The 17,232-nt window shown below is 50.2% G+C and overlaps 7 protein-coding genes across 8 annotated transcripts; 3 read left to right on the forward strand and 4 right to left on the reverse strand.

Moving 5' to 3' along the window:
* Positions 1-498: 498 nt before the first annotated feature.
* Tspo (Translocator protein) lies at positions 499-1,459 on the forward strand. Its single transcript, XM_017166370.3, has 2 exons — positions 499-946; positions 1,011-1,459. The coding sequence occupies exons 1-2, from the start codon at positions 611-613 to the stop codon at positions 1,233-1,235; spliced, it is 561 nt and encodes a 186-aa protein (XP_017021859.1). The 5' UTR covers positions 499-610; the 3' UTR covers positions 1,236-1,459.
* Positions 1,460-1,684: 225 nt separating this feature from the next.
* On the reverse strand, positions 1,685-4,576 carry uncNacbeta (uncharacterized nascent polypeptide-associated complex beta subunit). The gene is made up of 2 exons (XM_017166310.2): positions 4,435-4,576; positions 1,685-4,377 (listed from the first exon to the last, which is right to left on the reverse strand). The coding sequence occupies exon 2, from the start codon at positions 4,367-4,369 to the stop codon at positions 1,856-1,858; it is 2,514 nt and encodes an 837-aa protein (XP_017021799.1). The 5' UTR covers positions 4,370-4,377; positions 4,435-4,576; the 3' UTR covers positions 1,685-1,855.
* Positions 4,577-4,680: 104 nt separating this feature from the next.
* Mis12 lies at positions 4,681-6,411 on the reverse strand. Of its 2 annotated transcripts, XM_017166315.3 has the most exons (4): positions 6,196-6,411; positions 5,829-6,121; positions 5,450-5,679; positions 4,681-4,818 (listed from the first exon to the last, which is right to left on the reverse strand). In XM_017166315.3, exons 1-3 carry the CDS (start codon positions 6,263-6,265, stop codon positions 5,494-5,496), a joined length of 549 nt encoding a protein of 182 aa, XP_017021804.1. In that variant the 5' UTR covers positions 6,266-6,411; the 3' UTR covers positions 4,681-4,818; positions 5,450-5,493. The 2 variants fall into 2 exon arrangements, with proteins under 2 accessions (XP_017021804.1, XP_017021802.1); XM_017166313.3 differs by lacking the exon at positions 4,681-4,818 and having other exon boundaries at positions 5,410-5,679.
* A 55-nt stretch (positions 6,412-6,466) lies between these two features.
* Positions 6,467-8,897, forward strand: LOC108074315 (uncharacterized). The gene has a single exon (XM_017166311.3). It carries the CDS (start codon positions 6,521-6,523, stop codon positions 8,630-8,632), a length of 2,112 nt encoding a protein of 703 aa, XP_017021800.3. The 5' UTR covers positions 6,467-6,520; the 3' UTR covers positions 8,633-8,897.
* Nle (notchless protein homolog 1) lies at positions 8,655-10,670 on the reverse strand. Its single transcript, XM_017166312.2, has 4 exons — positions 9,610-10,670; positions 9,196-9,546; positions 9,006-9,132; positions 8,655-8,764 (listed from the first exon to the last, which is right to left on the reverse strand). The coding sequence occupies exons 1-4, from the start codon at positions 10,595-10,597 to the stop codon at positions 8,752-8,754; spliced, it is 1,479 nt and encodes a 492-aa protein (XP_017021801.1). The 5' UTR covers positions 10,598-10,670; the 3' UTR covers positions 8,655-8,751.
* Positions 10,671-10,887: 217 nt separating this feature from the next.
* On the forward strand, positions 10,888-15,295 carry Sf3b1 (splicing factor 3b subunit 1). Its single transcript, XM_017166332.3, has 3 exons — positions 10,888-11,015; positions 11,174-11,868; positions 11,934-15,295. The coding sequence occupies exons 1-3, from the start codon at positions 10,988-10,990 to the stop codon at positions 15,234-15,236; spliced, it is 4,026 nt and encodes a 1,341-aa protein (XP_017021821.1). The 5' UTR covers positions 10,888-10,987; the 3' UTR covers positions 15,237-15,295.
* A 697-nt stretch (positions 15,296-15,992) lies between these two features.
* Ipk2 (Inositol phosphate kinase 2) lies at positions 15,993-17,211 on the reverse strand. The gene has a single exon (XM_017166236.2). The coding sequence runs from the start codon at positions 17,125-17,127 to the stop codon at positions 16,132-16,134; it is 996 nt and encodes a 331-aa protein (XP_017021725.1). The 5' UTR covers positions 17,128-17,211; the 3' UTR covers positions 15,993-16,131.
* Positions 17,212-17,232: the final 21 nt, after the last annotated feature.

The raw sequence follows: 17,232 nt of genomic DNA on the forward strand, positions 1-17,232 counted from the left end.
ATTATATCATATAAACTATTATCCTTTACGTAAGTTTTCCTTTTTTTAATATTTAAAAAAATTAGCTATAAGCTTAAAAAATAATATATAAAATAAATATTCCATTATGCGATTAGTAAATTTTTTAAATATTTTAAGAGGTTAACAAATATACCTTTAAAAATAAAAAAAAGGAAAACTTACAAAAAGAAATATATTTTTTACGATAATATTTTTTAAGCTCATTGTTTATTTTTAATTAACTATTAATCGTACCTTATTGCCAGTGAATTTTCTTAAACTTTTATAACAAATTTATTTAAAAAGTCAAAAATATAACCTTTTCCGATTTTTAATTCCTTACTTTAATATTTTGTAATTTGTTTTACCCTTTTAATTAATTCTCTATATTTATAGTTTCCATCTTAGCTCTAAAACAACTAATTAACCATCTCTAGCACTTACCCACACACTGGCAGCCATCAAGTATACGCCTTGCGTATACGCAATACTCGTGCACACAGATGAAATCACCGGCAAACAAAACAATATAGAATACTGGAAGAAACCGCAGTCGATATTGCGACTCATTTGCAGTGCAAACTCCTCCGAAGCAACACAACAACCAAGAATGGCCGATCGTCCGTGTGCTGGCAACGCTCTCCGCATCGCCGGAGCCGTCATTCTGCCCAACCTGGGCGGCATCTACAATGGACGGCTGACCAGGAAGCACCTCCAGAACTGGTATGCCCACCTCAAGTTCCCCTCTTTCAAGCCACCCAATTGGGTGTTCGCACCCATGTGGACATCCCTGTACGCGGGCATGGGCTACGGCTCGTATCTGGTGTGGCGGGATGGAGGAGGATTCTCGGGCGATGCCCAACTTCCACTGATGGCCTATGGCACCCAGCTGGCTCTGAACTGGGCCTGGTCACCGATTTTCTTCGGGCAGCAAAATATTAAGGGCGTGAGTATAGCTCATCGTTATCTGAGGTGTAATGCGTTTCTAATCCCCTTTTTCCTCCATTTAGGGTCTCATTGACATAGTCGCCCTGACGGCCACCGCCGGAGCTTGCGGAGTTCTCTTCTATCGCGTGAACAAGGTCGCAGGTTTGCTCTTTGTCCCCTACGTTGCCTGGCTGGGATTTGCCACCGCTCTGAACTATGCCATCTGGAAACTGAACCCCGAAAAGAAGGAACCTGCGTTGCTGGAGGAGGAGAAGCCCTCAAGCAGCCATGCAGGCAAGGCGAATTGAGCTGGAAAAGGGCCTGGAAATGTTTTAAAATCTATTAGTAATTAAGTGTCTTTGTGCATTCAAAATGTAATTAGTTATCGGGAAAAGTTATATATGTAGTACCAGGGATGGTCAGTACTTGGATATATATCGATAAGTGATCCAGAAAAAGAGCTTTAACAAAGAGCAAGCTCTATTTGAAAATTGTATTTGTATTGTAAAATAAAGTTGCTAAATTAATTAAAGTTGTTTATGTTTTGTTTTTGCAGTTTTAAGCTGTTTTTCTTTTGTACAAGTTAAGTATTGTTTGTTGTTTAAAAAATATATTTAAGTAAACAAATGTGTATATCTATTACCAAAATTTACTTAAAAACCCCCAAATATCTTGATAGTAAACCGCTTTTAAATAAAAAAAATCGTAGTTTTTTTTTATTAAATTCATAAATAAAATAAGATTCCACAATAAAATATTTAAAAATTTCAAATTTTATTCAAAAGTTGGCCACAAAATTATCAAAAAGCTGGTTTTACTCTGAAAAAAATAAAGATGCAACTGAAAAAAACCGAAAAATTGAGTCTGAAAATGCGCGGTAAGTTCAAAATGCAAGGTTTGCCGATCGAAAGATTGAATCTGGTTAGGATTAATTGGTGCCGCTAGAAGGAGCCGGAGGAGAGGCTGCAGCGGGCGAGGGATTCGGATTAGGATTGGGCGGTGTTCCGGTCTTGGGGGAGTTGGCTTTCGGCGAGGCGGCCGCCTTGGGCGAGGGCGTGCCCTTGGGTGAGTTTGTCGCCGGCTTCTGCTGTGGTCCTCCTGTCTGCTTGGGCGGCGATGCCTTGTTGTTGGCCTGTTGCTTGGCCTGCTGCTGCTGCTGCTGCTGCTGGGGATTTGCCGGATTGGCTGTCTTTGGAGGCGAAGGCTTTCCAGTGGCCTGAGCTGGCTTTGGTGCCACTGCTGGCTTGGCATTGGCATTGGGATTTGCCTGCTTCTGCTGCTGTGGCTGCTGCTGCTGAGGCTTGTTTCCCCCTCCTCCTCCTCCTGGTGGCTGCTTCTGTGCCTGCTGTGGCTTCTGCTGCTGCTGCTGCTGCTTGGGCTTCTGTCCTCCAGCTGGCTCTGGCTTCTTCTGAGGCGCCTGCTTCTGTGGCTGGGGATTTACTGCAGCCGTTGGCGATGGTGGAGTCACGGCAGCAGCTGGCGACGGCGGTGTCCCAGCCGCCGCAGAAGGTGGAGCCGAGGTAGGAGTCGATGGTGGCGTTAAGGGGGCCACTGGTGAAGGAGCCTCTGCTGTGGGAGTTGCAGCTGTCGCTGGAGTCAAAGATGGTGGCGTCACTGGCTTGCTGGGTGGCTGCGTCTCCTTGGCAGTGGGAGCAGGAGCAGGTGCAGCTTCTGCCACTGGCTTTGGAGTCTCTGCTGGCTTTTCAGGAGCAGCTGGAGCTGGCTCTTGAGCTTTGGTTGGCTGAGCGCTGATTGCTTCAGGAGCTGGAACTTTGACAGCTTCGGTGGCTGGAGCCTTGGCAGCTTGGGGAGCGGCAGCCTTTGCAGCTTCAGGAGCCGGAGCCTTTGCAGCTTCAGGAGCCGGAGCCTTGGCAGCTTCAGGAGTCGGAGCCTTGGCAGCTTCGGTGGCTGGTGGCTTGGCGGCCTCTACGGGTGGTGTCGTCGATTGCTTGGCCGGTGGCGGAGTCATTTGCTTTGGTTTCGCCGCAGTATTCTGGGGAGGAGTTCCCTGCTTTGGCTTCTCCGCAGCATTCTTGGGAGGAGACCCTTGCTTTGGCTTTTCCTGAGCTCCCTTCGGAGGCACCTCTGCTGGGGGAGCACTCTTGGTAGGTGATTCTTGCTTGGGAGCACTCTTCGGCGAAACTTCCTGAGAAGCCACACTCTTAGGAGGCTCTGCCGCAGTGGTTGGGGCTGCCGTAGAAGCAATTGTGGGCTCCACTTTAGCTGGCGGAGTGACAGGAGGTGACACCTTTTTTGGTTCTTCAATTTTTGAAGCCGGAGTTGCTTCTGAAGTTGGTTTCTCCGCCGGTTTGGGTGGCTCCGAAGCCACAATCTGGGCCAGGGTCTGGACACCGGGAGCTCCCCAGGCCTTGGGTGGCTCAGGTTTTGGCTCCGCTGCTACTGCTTTGACCTCAACCTTTGGTTTTTCTGCTTGGTTCTTGGCTTCAGGGGCTACATTTTGAGCGTTCTGTTCGGCTTTGGGAGCAGCTGGTTTGGGTTGGGGCTCCGCTTTCTTGGCTTCGCTGGTCTTTGGTTGAGGTGACTTTTGGTCGGTCGGCTTAGGTTTCTCCAGCTTTTGTTCAGTGGGTTTTGGAGATTCCTTCTTCTGCTCCTGGTTAGCTTGTGGTTTCTGAAGATCCTGTGCTGGAGGAGCTGCTGCAGCTTGGACAGGCTTCTCTTTGTCAGCTGGTGGAGCCTGTGGCTGGGCCTTTGCTTGATCCTTTGATTGATCCTTGACTTGATCCTTAGCTTGATCTTTGGCTTGATCCTTGCCCTGGTCTTTGTTCTTATTCTGTTTATCCTTGTTTCCCTGCTGCTGCTCCTTTTTCTTGCCTTCCTGGCCCTGAGCCTTCTTGTTGTCCTGCTTGTCCTTGGGCTTTGCTGCCTCCTGGGGCTTCGGTTGCTGTGGCTTTGACTCCTGCTTCTTGCGCTCCTCCTTCTTCGGCGGCTGCTCCTGCTTAGCAGAAGCCTCCACCTTGGCCACCTCATCGAAATCCCCCACTAGCAATGGAACTTCATCTTCCTCCTCCGCACTAGTGGGCAAGGCTGCTCCTTCTCCGCCTGCCGTTCCCTTTTGCTGGTTCATGGAATTGGCGTACATCCGGAGTTGGACCACGGTTTCTTGACCCAATTGCGGCAATATATCCGGCAGCATCTCCACCACCTTCCTCGTCTCACCGTGCCCGGTGACGGCGAACGTATTGGCCGAGAGAGAGGCCTGGGCCTTCGGGTTGTTGAAGTGAATCACGGTCAGGTCATCCTTGATAATGTTGACCTCCTCGATGCCGGGTATTGTGCTAACCGATAGCTTCTTGAGCGAACTTTGAAGCTTCTTGTCGTCGGTGGCGGCGGTCTGGTGCATGACCTTCTTCTTGCGGCGGGGCGTGCCCTTGCCGCCGATGCGAACCTGCGCCTGCAGGCGCTTCAGCTTCTCCACGTTCATGGCGTGATCTTAAATATATGGTAAATATTGAATATATATTACATAAAAATGGTGACTAAATCTACCTCAGAGGCGGCGGCGACACGATGTGCAACTCCACGGGCGAAATAACGACGAATGCAGCGGATCCTCGAGCAGAACCAAACCCGAAATCCAACGCAGCGAGCGACAGCGCTGCTTTTATTAATATATTCGTTCGGCCTGCTCTTTTTTTCGCATTTTCGCACATTCTTTTTGCTTTTCTTTCTTCTTTTTTGCGAGAGGAAAACAAGAAAAATGTCGCCCCAGTGCTTAAAAATAGCTCCACATTTCCTCTACACGCTGGCCGAGGAGGCGATGCTTTGCTTTAGTTTTTCAGTTTAGTTGAGGCGACGGCGGCTTCTCTCGGCGTGAGGCGGCTGCCTGCCTGGCCAAGCGGCTGTTGAACTTCCCTCTCGGGAAGCTAGGGGCTGGGGATTGGGATTGGGATGGTATGGGATGGGTACCCGAAATAGATGGCGAACTTTTCTCACTTGCAGCAAAATAGTATGTATTTTTTTGATAAGAGAGAAATGTTAAGGCGGCGAGAAAGCATTTTGTTGCAAATTGAATAATTCATTTCACCTATGACTAAGAGATTCATATTTACTTTTTGGTTAAATGAACCTGCAGCCAAAATGGTTTTAACTTAAATTTTGAGACAAAACAAAAAATTAGGAAATAATTTAAAAAAGTTGAAAACAAGATCATATTTTTGAAATATTTCGTATGAAAAGAATAAATACGAAAGGTACGTTTTTTACTACCTTTCTTCACCATTTCTGTTTTTTTTTAACTTTACTAAATTCAATTTTAAATAAGTCCATCATGTTTTTAGGGAATAATAGTAATATACATTTGAAAATATTAAAATAATATTGAAAATGTCTTGAAGCTTTACTGAGATTCTACTGGCACCTTTCTTTGGGTTCCTAAAACACACAAAAATTCTTTAAAGAAAATTCAACTTTGTAACATAAAAATGTAAACAAACAAAAATACCATATAGCACCTATTTAAAGTATACCGTTCTATCTGGAATATATTTTCAATCATAAATACCTTGCAATCAATATTAAAAATAAAAGTTCCATAAAGATTATCCTTTAAATCTTAGTGGCTTTTGGTTGATCGCTGGCTATTCGGTTGCAGAACTCTGAAATCTTGCCCGCATTGAAGGAGTTGCACACTTCGTGGGCCATTTCCTGCATTTGAATCTCTTTCTGGAGGACATCCTCCATTTCTGCAAACTTTGACTCCTCGGCCTTTAGTTGAGCCAGCATGGCCATGTTCTAAAAAATAAAATATAAATATTAGGAAACACCTTAAAGTTATGATTTACTAATAAAGAACAATATATATGTATAACAACTAAAACTTGATCTTAGAGAAATACCTCTTAATCCTTCTCTCTGTGTTCACTCAAAACTTCCCCACTCACCTCTCGAAATATTATCTTCATTTCCTCCAGCTGGGCCGTCTTCTGCTCTTCGTCTTCACTGGTGAACGTATTCTCAAAATGAAGATCCTGCGCCAAGAGCACATTTGGTGGAACGTGAAACACCTTCTTGTCCAGATCCAGCAGAGCCTGCAGGCCCTGCTGGCAGGTTTCCTGCACCTGCTCCACCACAGCCATTTTCCGGTCATCCAACAAAACCGATGTGGCCGGTGTCTCGATTTGCTTTATGACCTTTCCCAGGGCTTTTGTTATGATGAACTGTGCCAGGTATTTGTCTAGAGAAAGAAAAAAGGTTCAAGGTTGCAACTTTTTCTGTGAAGACCTAAAGAATGGGCTATCTTAGGCTTACGTTCCGCTGCCATCTGTTCCGACGTGAAGTTGAACAGTCTTTGGTCTTGAGCTCTCTGAAGGAAGTCCATGGCGAAGGTTTAAGGTGAAGTATTGATAGTAAATTCCAAATAAGTGCAGAGAAATGTAATTGTAAACGAAAAGACGCGCAATTTGGATTAAGAGTGACCGAACTGGTAAATTCGTGAAAAAACACGCTTATGAATAGTGCTGCCAACCTGTACCTGTACTTGTGTTATCGATATCGATATTTGTTGCTGAGTTGGCAGGACTGTCTGGATCAGCAGGCGGCGACTCGCGTGCGTTTTTGTTTTGATTTGTTTACAATGCTGCTACGGCGAAATCTCCTATTTCCCGCCGTGCGGTTGCTGCACAGGAGTCTCCGTCGACACCAGCATGACCACATAGTGCTCCATCCGGAAGTGCGGCAAGCCCTGCAACTCCATAAGCCGGTGGTGGCTCTGGAGTCCACGATAATTACGCACGGAATGCCGATGCCGGAGAACGTGACAACGGCCCTGGCGGTGGAGGAGCAGGTGCGCCTCCATGGAGCTATTCCCGCCACCATTGGTATACTGGACGGAAGGATCAAGGTGGGCCTAACCCGCGAAGAACTCACCACGCTGGCCGAGAAGCCCCGGGATCAGGTCATCAAGTGCTCGCGTAGGGATCTCCCATTCGTGGTGGCCAGGAAACAGAGTGGCGGTACCACTGTGGCAGCCACCATGATCATTGCCCATCGGGTGGGCATCAAAGTGTTCGCCACGGGAGGAATCGGTGGCGTTCATCGCGATGGTCAGGAGTCTTTAGATGTTTCCGCCGACCTCACCGAGCTGGGACGCACTCCAGTGGCTGTGGTTTGCAGCGGTGTCAAGTCGATCTTGGACATACCGCGCACACTGGAGTATCTGGAGACACAGGGCGTGTGTGTGGCCAGCTACGAGAGTTCCGGTGGCATCTTTCCGGATTTCTATACCCGCGACAGTGGCTGCACGGTGCCCTATGACCTTGGCAGTGCCCAGGAGGCGGCGAAGCTCCTTCAATCCTGGCAGGAGCTGCAAATGCAGTCGGGTGTGCTCATCGGAGTACCCATTCCCGAGGAATTTGCGGCGGATAAGGCCAAAATAGAGGCCGCCATCCAAGAGGCAACGGAGCAGGCCAAGGCCCAGGGTGTGTCCGGGAAGGAGGTGACTCCCTTCCTGCTCGCCGCCATAGCCAAGATCACAGGGGGAAGCAGCCTCAAGTCCAACATTGCCCTCATCAAGAACAATGCCAAGGTGGCAGCGCAAATAGCTGCTTCGCTCAGCGAAATATCCTCGAGAAACGACTCCACCGCCGCCGCCTCCCCTTCTGGGATATCAAGGAAACCCCTGGTTGTTGGGGCCTCCATTCTGGATCTCTCCTTTACCGTGGATGACCAGAAGCGGGATGTAAGGCTGGACGGAGCCACCTACTCTGCGGTGGCTAAGCAGGCAGCCGGCGGCGTGGGCCGCAACATTGCGGAAGGAATTTACAAGTTGTACGGCGATGTGAATCTCATATCGGCCGTGGGCAACGACCAGATGGGCCACACCCTGCTCCAGATGATGCCCAAGGCCCTGAAACGTGGCATAATCCTCGAGAGTAACCAAAATACCTCGCTCTGCTCGCTGATATTTGACAAGTACGGTGACTGCAGGCTTATACTCGGAAACATGGAGATCCATCAGAGCATTACGCCCGAGACACTGCAGGCTCACCATCAATTCTTCGCCGATGCGCCCATCATCGTCATGGACAGCAACATTTCAGAGCACGCGATGGCCAGCATCCTGCATCAGGCGCAAAAGAACAAGATACCCGTCTTCTTCGAGCCCACGGACATGTTTATAGCGGGGAAGCCCTTCAAGCTGCTCCCGGAGCTGACCAAGAACATACGTCTGATCAAACCCAATCTCCAGGAGCTCAAGACCATCACGGAGGCTATCACAGGTCAACCAGTGGTCTTGGAACTTGGCACCAAAGTGCCGCAGGAGAAACTCCTCCAGCAGGCCAAATTCATGATCAAGCAGATCGGTTCTCATTTCAACTGCATCATAGCCACCCTCGGCGACCATGGCGTGCTCCTTAGCTATCGCGGCGATGCCGAGCAGGATGCCAGCCTGCTCTTGGACGTCAGTAAATCCGCTGTGGCTCACCGTCTACGCTTCTACGCCGCCCCTCTGGTCCATAATATAGTCAATGTCTCCGGTGCGGGCGACAGTTTCTGTGCCGGATTCATCACGGCACTGCTGCAGCAGGGACGCATCCTGGACGAGTGCGTGGCAGCCGGCTTCGTGGCCGCCGAGAAAGCCCTGCAATCGGAGTCGGCAGTGCCGCAGTCCTACTTCTCCCACTCCGAGACCTTTGAGGGTCGCTACAAGCAGAAGGCAAAAAGCCTCCAGCAGCAGAGCATTTAGAAGATATTGAAGAGAGGATTAGTTACTCAGGATCACTCGAGATCTCTCAGGATCTTTGCTTTATTTTCCCAGGTAGTCACTTAAAGGAGAGAGTACAATATGAAGGAGGATGTAGACGTCTAGTAGGCCCATCTGAAAGATGCAACAAAAGCCAGATTGTCAAAGAAGAAAAATTAAGTATGAAATAAATATATAAAAAACTATAAAAACCATTAAATGGTTACACTAGTTTTTGACAATAAAGCCCGCCTAAAAATTTACAGAATCTCTTGTCTAATTTTGGTTTCACTAAAAGTCGAAATTGTAATTAAAGAAACGCCTCATTTCGACCCTCATCTCTTTTCTCTAAATCACTTTTTAAGATAATACTCACAGCTTAATGACTTTGTCCTTGCCACCAGAGGCCACCCGAGACCCGTCGGGCGCCCAGTCCACGCCAAACACCTCATCCGCATGGCCAGGCAGCTCCTGGGCCAGTTTCTTGGTCTGAACACTCCAAACTGTAGCAAGAAAATAAACTTTTTAAAAGAGCACTCCATCAGATGGATAGAAGTGTGACCTACCCTTCAATGTGGAATCTTTGCTGCCGGAAACGATCAAGCGTGAATCCGCTGACCAGGCCAGCGTGTAAACAGCCTGCACATGTCCCCGGAAGGTGGCCATATACTGGCCATCATGGGCACGCCACAGACGCACCGACTTGTCAAAGGATGCCGAGGCAATGAGCTTCACATCCGGCGAATATTTCACATCGTTGACCACATTCTGGTGGCCAGTCATGCGCTCCACGCACTTGTTTTGGTTGTTGCGCCACAGATAGAGGGTGTTGTCATCCGAGCAGGAGACCAGAGACTCCACCTCATCGGGACAGACAGCCTGGTAGCGCTTCAAGGCAGATTCCTGCAGTTCTTCAGCTGTAAATGATTGGTTTCTATAATTAAAATAAAAGGAAGGATAGAAGGATCAGGGTTACTTACTGCTCTGGCTGAGGTGACTCTTGGAACGATCCTTGACCGGGTGAAAGGGACCTGTACGCAGCACATAGTCCGTGCTCAAGGCAATGTTATTCACCCAGTGGGCATGGCCAGAGAAGGTGCGACACAGGATGCCATCGGCAGCACGCCACATCTTTACCGTGCGATCCTTGGAGGAAGTGTAAATGAGACCAGCTCCGCCCCATCTCACCGCTGTCACTGCATTCGTGTGACCGGCAATGTTCATCAGGCACTGGCCCAGTTTCACATCCCAAATCCTGCAGTCACCGTCACCGCTGGCGGACGCCAGCCTCCGACACTCGGGATCCCGGTGATATGGCTCCCAGGCGAGGCAGTTGATGTGCTTCTTGTGTCCACTGAGCGGTCGTCCCTTTTGCTGGCCCGTTTCCGGATCCCAGATAATTATGGAGCCCGCCTTGCAGCCACTGGCCAAGCGCTTGCCATCCGGAGCCCAGGAAACGCACAAAACCCACTGCTTGTGACCCGTGCAGGTGAAGTGCGGAGTCTCTGTGTTGAGATCCCACAGGCGCACAGTCGTATCGCCACTCCCGCTGGCCAAATGCGCTCCATCGGGACTAAAGTTGAGGGAAACCACAGCCTCGGCATGGCCCGGCATGGAGCTCGTGCATCTCGTCACAGGGCGAACCTTGAAGACCGCCTGTGGCTGGTAAACAATGTCGATGACATTCTCTGTGTCCACGGTAGCCAGGTCCAGGGTGTCCTCGAGGCTCTTCTTGATCTCGTAGTCGCCCACGAAGAACAGATAAGGCGTGGTCTCCTCATTCTTCAGCAGAGCGTTGCAAATGAGGCCCAGTTGCTGGGTCGTAATCCCCGCTGGCAGATCAATGGGCGGCCCAGCTTCCTCGCCCGTGTCTGATATAAGGCGCGCCTGTATCGTGTGGGGCGTGGCCTGTGGTGCCTCACCGGCGGAGTCCGTTTCCGCCTGCATTTTTTGTTTTTTGGCCAGCATTTTCACAGAAAGCCTCGGCGAGAAAAGAACAAAACAAAAATAAACACGTGCCGCGAGTGGTCGAGTGTGACCAGGCAGGAGCAAAGAAGGCGATAACTCTGTAATCGATAGATCTTATAGCCTTTGGCGAATTTGTAGCCAAATCCAGCTTTTTTCATGAATTTCATTTTATAAAAAATTTATTTAAACAATTAAAATCAATTATTTAAATAATTTTAATACAAGTTAATTAATTTGAATATTATATTGTATGGAATATAATTTTTTAATTTTTATTAAATAACAGAACTATTTATATCGTTATATCGATACTATCGTAACACAACGTCTCAGCTCTAACCGATCCAACGAATTTTCATGTACGCGTCTTGGTGAAATTTTCGTTAAAAAATGGAAAATATACCGCGAACGCATGAAGGTAAGTGAAATAAAGGCATCCAATTGTCCAGCTACCGGGTCAGGGAATACCGGGATGCAGAAATCCACCACTGGAAGTCCATAGTAATCCCAATTCCCAGTACCCGGTTTGCATGAAAATCAATCAACTTGAAACGATTTTTCTTCTCCCCCACACAGACATCGAGGCACAGATTAGCGTGATCCAGGAGAAGAAGACTGAGCTGGCCAAGAGCACGGCGGCGGCAGCTGGCGTCGGTTTGCTGGACAGTGGCGGTTTCTTCGATAGCGACCTCTACGACGATGAGGCCAACAAGGGGAAGGGTCGCTACGAGGGCTACAACACCTCTATAGCGGCCAACGATGCCGAGGAGGTGGACGAGGACGAGGATGATGGCTTCCCCGTGCCCCAGAAGCGCACCACCTACACGGCGCCCACTTCTGTACTGAAAGATGTCACCCAGGGCAAGGAGGATGTGGATCCCATGGCCGATCGGCGGCGTCCCACGATTGCGGATCGTGAGGATGAGTACAGGCAGAAGCGGCGACGCATCATTATCTCACCGGAGCGAGCGGATCCCTTTGCCGAAGGCGGCAAGACGCCGGATGTGGGCTCCCGCACATACACGGACATCATGCGGGAGCAGATGCTGAAGGGCGAAGAGACAGAGCTGCGGCGCAAGATCCTAGAGAAGACCAAGGATGGCACGCTGGTCAAGTCTTCCACGTCGTCGTCGTCAGCAAATGGTGAATCCTCGGCCCCCAAGGAGGGCGCCCGAAAGCGGGGAAGATGGGATCAGACAGTCAGCGATAGCTTTGTGCCCGCCAAGGTGGCGGCCACACCAAGCAGCGCCGCCACTCCCACCTGGGAGGATGTGAGTATAAAGCTAAGATTCCCTTCTCCTTAAAAAGATTTATTAATTTATATTTTTCCCTTCAGAAAACTCCTGGAGACCATCGTTGGGATGAGACGCCAGGCCACAAGGGCAGCGAGACGCCCGGCGCTACGCCTGGACTGGGCACACGCATCTGGGATGCCACTCCCGCACATGCCATGACCCCGGGACACGAGACACCGGGCCATGAGAAATCGGCGCGCAGGAATCGCTGGGATGAGACACCAAAAACAGAGCGGGAAACACCGGGACACAGTGGTTGGGCAGAGACCCCCAAGCCCGACCGGACAGGCAGTGGAGCCGGCGGCGAGAGTATCTCCATTGAGTCCACACCAGGAGCCTCGAAACGTCGCTCGCGCTGGGATGAAACCCCCTCGAATGCCACGCCCGCTATTACGCCCACAAACGCCAATGCCATGACACCGAGCATGACGCCTAGTATGACACCGCATGCCACTCCTGGTCATGCCACCCCTCTGATGACACCCGGAGGAAGCACGCCTATTGGAGTCAAGGCAATGGCAATGGCTACGCCCACGCCGGGTGCACTGGCTGCCATGACGCCGGAGCAGCTGCAGGCCTATCGCTGGGAGAAGGAAATCGATGAGAGGAACAGGCCGTACACAGACGAGGAGCTGGACCAAGTGTTCCCGCCGGGATACAAGATTCTACCGCCGCCCGCGGGGTACGTACCCCTCCGGACGCCCGGCCGTAAGCTTATGGCCACACCCACGCCCATAGCTGGGACACCCGCCGGCTTCTTTATCCAAGTGGAGGACAAGAATGCCAAGTTTATGGATAATCAGCCAAAGGGACAGAATCTGCCCTTCATGAAGCCGGAGGATGCGCAATATTTTGACAAGCTCCTGGTGGACGTCAACGAGGATGCCCTGTCGCCGGAGGAGCTAAAGGAGCGCAAGATTATGAAGCTATTGCTGACCATAAAGAATGGTTCGCCGCCGATGAGGAAGTCAGCTCTGCGACAGATCACGGACAAGGCCAGGGAGTTTGGTGCCGGGCCGCTCTTCAATCAAATCCTGCCCCTGCTCATGTCGCCGACACTGGAGGATCAGGAGCGTCATTTGCTGGTCAAGGTGATTGATAGAGTGCTCTACAAGCTGGACGACCTGGTGCGTCCCTATGTGCACAAGATTCTGGTCGTGATAGAACCCCTTCTGATCGACGAAGATCACTATGCCCGCATCGAGGGAAGAGAGATCATTTCCAACCTTGCCAAGGCGGCGGGCCTGGCCACCATGATCTCCACCATGCGACCGGATATCGACAACATTGACGAGTATGTGAGAAACACAACAGCCCGGGCCTTTGCCGTGGTGGCCTCCGCCTTGGGTATACCCTCGCTGTTGCCTTTTCTGAAGGCGGTTTGCAAATCCAAAAAGTCCTGGCAGGCGCGGCACACGGGCATCAAGATTGTCCAGCAAATAGCCATTCTTATGGGTTGCGCCATCCTGCCGCATCTCAAGGCGCTCGTGGAGATTATCGAGCATGGGCTGGTGGATGAGCAGCAGAAGGTTCGCACCATTACAGCCCTGGCCATTGCTGCCCTGGCCGAGGCAGCCACTCCCTATGGCATTGAATCCTTCGACTCCGTGCTGAAGCCCCTGTGGAAGGGTATCCGAACGCATCGCGGCAAGGGTCTGGCCGCCTTCCTCAAGGCCATCGGCTACCTCATACCCCTCATGGACGCCGAGTATGCCAATTACTACACGCGCGAGGTGATGCTGATCCTGATCCGAGAGTTCCAGTCGCCGGACGAGGAAATGAAGAAGATTGTCCTCAAGGTGGTGAAGCAGTGTTGCGCCACTGATGGCGTAGAGCCGCAGTACATCAAGGAGGAGATCCTGCCGCATTTCTTCAAGTTCTTCTGGAACCATCGCATGGCCCTGGACAGACGCAACTACCGCCAGTTGGTGGACACCACCGTGGAGATAGCCAACAAGGTGGGCGCCTCCGAGATCATCAATCGTGTGGTGGACGATCTCAAGGATGAGAACGAACAGTACCGGAAAATGGTGATGGAAACGGTGGAGAAGATCATGGGTAATCTCGGAGCGGCGGATATTGATTCCCGGTTGGAGGAGCAACTCATCGATGGCATACTGTATGCCTTCCAGGAGCAGACCACCGAGGATGTGGTGATGCTGAATGGTTTCGGCACCATAGTAAACCAACTGGGCAAGCGCGTGAAGCCCTACCTCCCACAGATTTGCGGCACCATCCTGTGGAGATTGAACAACAAATCCGCCAAGGTGCGACAGCAGGCGGCGGATCTCATCTCCAGAATAGCGGTGGTGATGAAGACCTGCCAGGAGGAGAAGCTAATGGGTCACCTTGGCGTCGTGCTCTACGAGTACTTGGGCGAGGAGTATCCCGAGGTGCTGGGCAGCATTCTGGGCGCCCTAAAGGCCATTGTCAACGTCATTGGCATGACCAAGATGACGCCGCCCATCAAGGACTTGCTGCCCCGATTGACACCCATTCTGAAGAATCGCCACGAGAAGGTGCAGGAGAACTGCATCGATCTGGTGGGCAGGATAGCGGATCGTGGCCCGGAGTATGTGTCCGCTCGCGAGTGGATGCGCATCTGTTTCGAGCTGCTGGAGCTGCTCAAGGCCCACAAGAAGGCCATCCGGCGAGCCACAGTCAACACCTTTGGTTATATAGCCAAGGCTATTGGCCCCCACGATGTGCTGGCCACGCTGCTCAACAACCTGAAGGTGCAGGAGCGTCAGAACCGTGTTTGCACCACCGTGGCCATTGCCATTGTGGCGGAGACATGTCGTCCCTTCACCGTGCTCCCTGCCCTGATGAACGAATACCGAGTGCCCGAGCTGAACGTCCAGAACGGTGTACTCAAATCCCTCTCCTTCCTCTTCGAATACATTGGCGAAATGGGAAAGGATTATATTTATGCCGTGTGCCCGCTGCTGGAGGACGCCCTCATGGACAGGGATCTGGTTCACAGGCAGACCGCCTGCTCCGCCATCAAGCACATGTCCTTGGGAGTCTATGGCTTTGGCTGCGAGGACGCCTTGACGCATCTCCTCAACTACGTGTGGCCGAATATCTTCGAGACATCGCCCCATCTCGTCCAAGCCTTTATGGATTCCGTGGACGGCCTGAGGGTGTCCTTAGGGCCCATCAAGATTCTGCAGTACACCCTGCAGGGTCTGTTCCATCCCGCGCGGAAGGTGCGTGATGTCTACTGGAAGATCTACAACTCGCTGTACATTGGCGGGCAGGATGCCCTTATTGCCGGCTATCCGCGCATCACCAATGATCCCAAGAACCAATACGAGCGGTACGAACTGGACTATGCGCTTTAAGTTTTAACCGAGTAGATCTATCTTTATATAGGACACGAAAATAAACACAAAAAAACCAAAATGTAGAAAATTAAAGGTTTTTTTTAACATGAGAGGGAAATCAAAGGTGGTGGTAGGTTTTGTTTTTGTAATTCTTACCCTATCTAAAGCTGTAGTAATTTCTTTATCACTAAAGAAGTCAAGAAACTCTCAAATAATTCTTGAGTTGGAATATGAAAACTTACGTTTCTTAATCTTTTTATCATTTATCATCTTTTCCGATTTCTTATCTGGCTGTTTTGTAGATTAGATAGAGGATTACTGATTGTAAATATTTATGGTGCTCCCAACTGTAGTATTTACTTTAAAAGATAGTAACAACTTTTGCAAGATATTGCTAGTACTAGATTTATATGGGTTGCATTTACTGGAAAATCACACAATAACTAAGCTATTTCAACTATAAATCTCTTGTTTTGTAATTTTTTGTTATGGAAACTACTATATGCTTATGGTTTTTTATATTATTAACCTATTACTAAAGTAATTTCCTTGGAAAACCAATGACTTACTGCATTCTATCAATGAACTCATAAGATGCGTAACGCTCATACTATTATATTTGAATTTCTATATACAAATATTAAGGGGTAACCTCTCTTTCAAGATACTTATAGCTTGTACATTACAGGCAAAGCTTATAGGACAAGATTTTAAATGATTTCAAAACCTTCTATTAAAAATAAGTTAAAACTCCCAGAAAAAAACCCAACTATATAACACAGATTGTACAAAACCGGGTTTTATTCTAAGTTTAGAGTCGCTTTGCTTGCTATACTGTGGACTTAATCTTTTGGCTTACGATAATACAAAAGTGTGAGTGTCTCATTGCCATGAGATTGGAACTTCTTCCTGGTCATCGATGGAGTAATGCCTGGACCACCTCTATCAGGCTCCTCAGGCCGAACATGTAGTTCTCATCGGGCAGAGCCTGCTCCGCTGGGTAGACGTGAGCAAAGTCAATCATACGGACACGCACCCAAGTCGAGGGGGAGGTGGGAGCATTGTCCTCCTGCTCCCCATGATGTGGGTGGTGACCATTGAGCAGCGGCTGGTCCTTCAATCTCGAGTAATCGTAGCAGATGAGCAAGGAGCTGGCGTAGAAGTGGTACAGCCGTTGGCTGTGAAACCAGTTGAGGATGTCCTGCAGCTGACGGAGCACTTCCTGTAGTAACAACTCCTTGCCCGCTCTCCGGGCCTTGGAATGGCTAGTGCTGGCATTAAAGAACAGGGCCATGGTCTCCTTGAATCCGTCCACGCTCAGGCTCTTGCCATAGTCCCTGCCTCGACGCAGAATTGTGGCTTTCTCGGTGTCCTGATCCGGAATATACACCTGGAAGCCGGGCAGGCACAGTCCCAGCGCTTGCTTACACTGCACATACTTGGCCTCCTCCACTTGCCGCTTGTGGGGAGAGGCTGCCGGATCCCAGGTTCGTTTACCCACCTTCACGTCCATGACGCACGGCTGGAGCATATCGCGCGTGAGGTCTTCCAGGCGAAGGAACGTGCGTTCGCGCTGATTCACAACCAGTTTCAGGGGGCCGTAAAATCGGGGGACGTGACCGCGGAGCAGGGCAAGGTCATTATCACCTAAAGCACCTGCCTCGGCGAGTGATTCATAGAATCTCAGCTCTCTTTCGCCGCACTCCGGCTTCCCCAGGGGCTTCAGCACGCAGCCACCCGTGTAGTCTTGCAGGAGTCCAATGGCCTCGGCGTTGCTGGACTCGAAATTGTGGCCGGCCACCTGTGTGTTTAACTGGCGGAATCCCTCGGGCAGTGCCGGCTGCCAGGAACACCTGGCCGGGGGTGGTGGCAACTCCTGGTCGACGACATCCTGTTCCTTTTTGGCCATCTGACCGGGAATGGGATGCTGCTCCTGCTGGAATCTCAGTGGAATCTGAATCTGGTTAGTCGTCTCTCAAACAGGTGCTGCCAACTTGATGGATCGTAAAGAAGC

This window comes from Drosophila kikkawai, chromosome 2L, assembly GCF_030179895.1.
Source record: "Drosophila kikkawai strain 14028-0561.14 chromosome 2L, DkikHiC1v2, whole genome shotgun sequence".
NCBI lineage: Eukaryota > Metazoa > Arthropoda > Insecta > Diptera > Drosophilidae > Drosophila > Drosophila kikkawai.